The 4,553-nt window shown below is 50.3% G+C and overlaps 1 protein-coding gene across 2 annotated transcripts; it reads left to right on the plus strand.

Annotated features, from left to right (window-relative positions):
• Nucleotides 1-446: 446 nt before the first annotated feature.
• Nucleotides 447-4,139, plus strand: LOC311360551 (tubulin beta-2A chain; the record flags this gene model as incomplete). 2 transcript variants are annotated; one of them, XM_084480639.1, is made up of 4 exons in its annotated part: nt 447-503; nt 1,011-1,119; nt 2,405-2,524; nt 3,055-4,139. In XM_084480639.1, the coding sequence occupies 4 exons, from the start codon at nt 447-449 to the stop codon at nt 4,137-4,139; spliced, it is 1,371 nt and encodes a 456-aa protein (XP_084336765.1). The 2 variants fall into 2 exon arrangements, with proteins under 2 accessions (XP_084336765.1, XP_084336766.1); XM_084480640.1 differs by having other exon boundaries at nt 2,414-2,524.
• Between the last annotated feature and the right edge of the window lie 414 nt (nt 4,140-4,553).

Genomic DNA, 4,553 nt, shown 5'->3' on the forward strand with positions numbered 1-4,553 from the left:
TCAACAGTTTTTGTTACTGAAATTGCAAAGATGGTTCCCTGCTTACGACTGTGTTGCCTGCAACACAGTTCTCCTAAAACAAATGTTTTGAATATAATTCCATTAGATAATATGCTCGATTATTTATGGCAAAACAAATACAGTATATTACCTCCCTGAATGTAGAAGCAGTCAGCTCTCTTAATCTGGGACAGAGTAATGTTAGGCCACACTCGTGGGTGATGCAGCATCCTCTGGTCCACTGCATCAAACCGCTGCCCTCCGATTGGCTGAAAATGGATGTTGTGATGCTGCGCCGGCGTGATGTCACCAGCAGCACGTTTATCACCTCGCCGGCTCCGTCGGATGTAGCAAGTGCAGGAGAGCGATCAAACACAGTGCCTGACTGAAGACTGGACATCGAGGAAGTTGAGACGAGCAAAGACAACCACCACCGAAACGCAACTATGAGGGAAATCGTCCACATCCAGGCAGGCCAGTGCGGAAATCAGATCGGGGCGAAGGTAAAGGCAGCACGCACTTTGTGAAGTTATTATCTTTGGTCAAGGAAAAAGAATCCTCGACTAATGTTTAAACTAAATACATGCTATTCCTTATGTGTACGATAATGATGCTACACCGTGATCTGATATCTGATATCTGACAATATAAGAGCATTACGCCTAGTTATAAACAGTAATAACAGTTCCTGGTGGATGTACGTGTTAGTATTTTTGGTCAAACACTATTATAGTTTGTTTTAAGTGTTTTTGACCATCCACATTGGTGGGTGCGGTGCATTGGGTTTGGGTTATGCTGCATGGCTGCAGTGATGTGCCCCCCACTGCGCCGCATTTGTCCCCTAACTGCGCAACGTCTCTCAGGCCTTGTCCAGGACCTATAGTCCTAATCCGACGCATCTTCGCTATGCAACATGCACATTGAAATCCCGTGTCTGTTATTAACGGCAGCTGTTAATAAATAAGATATTGTGGCTTCTAAGTATGGCTATATTTCTATATCACATTTAGTTCTGGGAAGTTATAAGTGACGAACACGGCATCGACCCTACTGGTAGCTACCAAGGTGACAGCGACCTGCAGCTCGAGCGAATAAACGTCTACTATAATGAGGCGTCAGGTAAACCTTCTCATCTCTTTTGAAACAGATCTGGTTGCCAATAATCGTGTTCCCATTCCCATGCAAAACTGCAGAGCTAATTTAAATGGCACACTGTATGCCCTTCTACAGTGGAGCTGCCTTAGGGAAGTAGGTCACGGTAGTGGGACAGGGGGAAATGAGGACAGCACCAGCAGCACCTGGGAACTCACTGTTCGCTGCTTCTCACCCTTTCCTTCCAGAGCCCATTCCCTCCTCCTCCTCCCCCCGTCTCCCCTGGTGTGTGCTTACCTGTCTCTCTGTCTGTCTGTCTGTCTGTCTGTCTGTCTGTCTTTTCTATTGCTCTCAGGGGGTGGATAATGCTACTAGGTATTCATGAATCAGCAGTCTATCTCTGCAAAGCTGCGCCACAGTATCTCAGAGTTTGTATCGCTCTGATTACATATAGTCTAGGAAGCGTCAATGATGGTTTAGTGCCAATAATCCCAGTGCTCTCATTGGTAGATCGCTCAGTGGCCTTTTCAGTAGTAGGTTACAGTGCCTAAATCTTTATGCAGAACCAAGCATGGAAACCAAACAGTTACCTCTGTAAACCCTTAGGAAGCTTGGCAGAATATGCAAGTGATACCAAATTGCCAACAGATGATGAGAAATATGGGGCCCGTCTGGGAAGAGGATGCCTTGTTGCATTGTTTAAATGCCTCTTTTGCAAAGAGGCATTTTAGCAGCAGTACCACCTTTACAAAGAACGGAAAGTGCAGCAATGGGCTTGCAAGACAGCTCAGAGAGAGAGCCAGACAGAGAGATAGAGACAGCTCAAAGAGAGAGCCAGACAGAGAGATAGAGACAGCTCAGGGAGAGAGCCAGACAGAGAGATAGAGACAGAGCAACAGAGAGCGAGATGGAGGGAGAGGGAGTGGTTTGGGGGGTGGATGTGGGCTTGAGAAAGGGTGTGGCAATTTATGTGTCAGTGGTGGTTCTATAAATATTGGGTGTGTCGCAGTTCTGTCAGGAAGATTTATAGGCAGAACGATGTTTGGGACATTCAACCATGAAACACAGGAATTCTACCTTGTTTCTGTTGTCATGTTAGCATGAACAGTTAGCATTATATGAAACATTATAACCCTTAAACAAATGGTAAACATAGATATCTGCAGCTCGTTTTTGGATAACTATTACGTACATATATACTGTTATTACTTGATATTGTGCTCCTCCTGAGAACCATTTTGTAATGATCAACAATCAGTCCATCTGATCAGTTCCATCACCCCCCTCCCTGTCTAACCCTCCATCCTGTTTTACTCTGAAGGCAGCAAATTTGTCCCTCGTGCGATCCTGGTGGACTTGGAACCAGGCACCATGGACTCAGTGCGATCCGGTCCCTTTGGACAGCTCTTTAGACCCGACAACTTTGTTTTTGGTGAGCTATTCCTTCACTTTGCATGCGTCTGTGTGTCTGTATAGGAGGTCTGTCACGTAAAAAGACTCGGCTCTAAATCCGAGCCTATTTTTACTTGACAGTGATGAAGATTCCCCTTGTGTGCGTTCTCAGCGAATATGCCAGCGTGTGGATGCAGGGGCTGAACCGCGTTGGGCTCGGGCAGCTCTTGCGGTGACTCAGCCAAAAAAGATAGAATACTGCAGTGCTGCTGAGTGCTAATGATATACTGCCCCAAGTTTGCAACACAGTGACTCCCCAAATATACACCCTCCCACTTAGTTTTCCACAGCAAGAATGTATCTTCTCTTTGGATAAATGGTTAGCGGGCGCACAGCTCTTCAACAAACAAGGATATTTAGTGGTCTTGCCACATAATATAGGGGCTTTTCACACAAGCACTTTATGACACTGAACGTTACCAGCATTAATCAACAGATGAAAAAACTTCTTGTTCTTGTGGTTTGCCAAAATATGATCAAACTCCTGACTCCTCGTTTCCCGTGTCACAGGTCAGAGCGGCGCCGGGAACAACTGGGCCAAGGGCCACTACACGGAGGGGGCCGAACTCGTGGACTCCGTCCTGGACGTGGTGAGGAAGGAGTCTGAGAACTGTGACTGCCTGCAGGGCTTCCAGCTCACCCACTCCCTGGGCGGGGGGACGGGCTCCGGCCTGGGCACCCTGCTCATCAGCAAGATCCGCGAGGAGTACCCTGACCGCATCATGGTCACCTTCAGCGTCATGCCCTCGCCCAAGGTGTCGGACACGGTGGTGGAGCCCTACAACGCCACACTCTCCGTGCACCAGCTGGTGGAGAACACGGACGAGACCTTTAGCATCGACAACGAGGCGCTGTACGACATCTGCTTCCGCACGCTCAAGCTGACCACGCCCACCTACGGAGACCTCAACCACCTGGTGTCGGCCACCATGAGCGGCGTCACCACCTGCCTGCGCTTCCCCGGCCAGCTCAACGCCGACCTCCGCAAGCTGGCTGTCAACATGGTGCCCTTCCCCCGCCTGCACTTCTTCATGCCGGGCTTCGCGCCGCTCACCAGCAGGGGGAGCCAGCAGTACCGCGCCCTCTCCGTGCCCGAGCTCACGCAGCAGATGTTCGACGCCAAGAACATGATGGCGGCGTGCGACCCGCGCCACGGGCGCTACCTGACGGTGGCGGCCATCTTCCGCGGACGCATGTCCATGAAGGAGGTGGACGAGCAGATGCTGAGCGTGCAGAACAAGAACAGCAGCTACTTCGTGGAGTGGATCCCCAACAACGTGAAGACGGCCGTGTGCGACATCCCGCCCCGGGGACTCAAGATGTCGGCCACCTTCATCGGCAACAGCACGGCCATCCAGGAGCTGTTCCGGAGGATCTCCGAGCAGTTCACCGCCATGTTCCGCCGCAAGGCCTTCCTCCACTGGTACACGGGCGAGGGCATGGACGAGATGGAGTTCACCGAGGCGGAGAGCAACATGAACGACCTGGTGTCAGAGTACCAGCAGTACCAGGACGCCACGGCCGACGAGATGGGGGAGTATGAGGAGGACGAGCTGGAGGACGAGGAGGAAGAGCAGCAGGACGTTCGCCACTGATCGTGGGAGACCTTGTGAAGAAGACCCCCACCCCCCTCCCTTAACCCAGTCCCACCACCGCCCCCCCCAACCACACTCCCTTGCCAATCCTTGTGCTAGCTCTGTGAACCAGTCACTTTAAAATAAGATCATCATTGTTGTCGGAAGTTGCAGAGAAGATGGCGAGACGGGGGTGAGACACAGAGGGAGAACCGTGTTATGCTGTGTTCTGAACGTCGCAGGTTTAGATTCCTTGTGTAGACTTTTCAGTACTGTCTGTCCACCTGGCCCGTGGCGAACCATTGGTGCTGTTGGAGCATAACAATTATGTGAGTATTATAGTCAGTGGTTTTCCAAGTCATGCTTATCCAGTGCCAATCAAGATAAACTTGCCCTAAATACAGTTTTGTAACATTTACCTCAGAATGCATTCAG

The sequence above is a fragment of the Micromesistius poutassou genome, assembly GCF_964030765.1.
Source record: "Micromesistius poutassou genome assembly, chromosome: 16".
Lineage (NCBI taxonomy): Eukaryota > Metazoa > Chordata > Actinopteri > Gadiformes > Gadidae > Micromesistius > Micromesistius poutassou.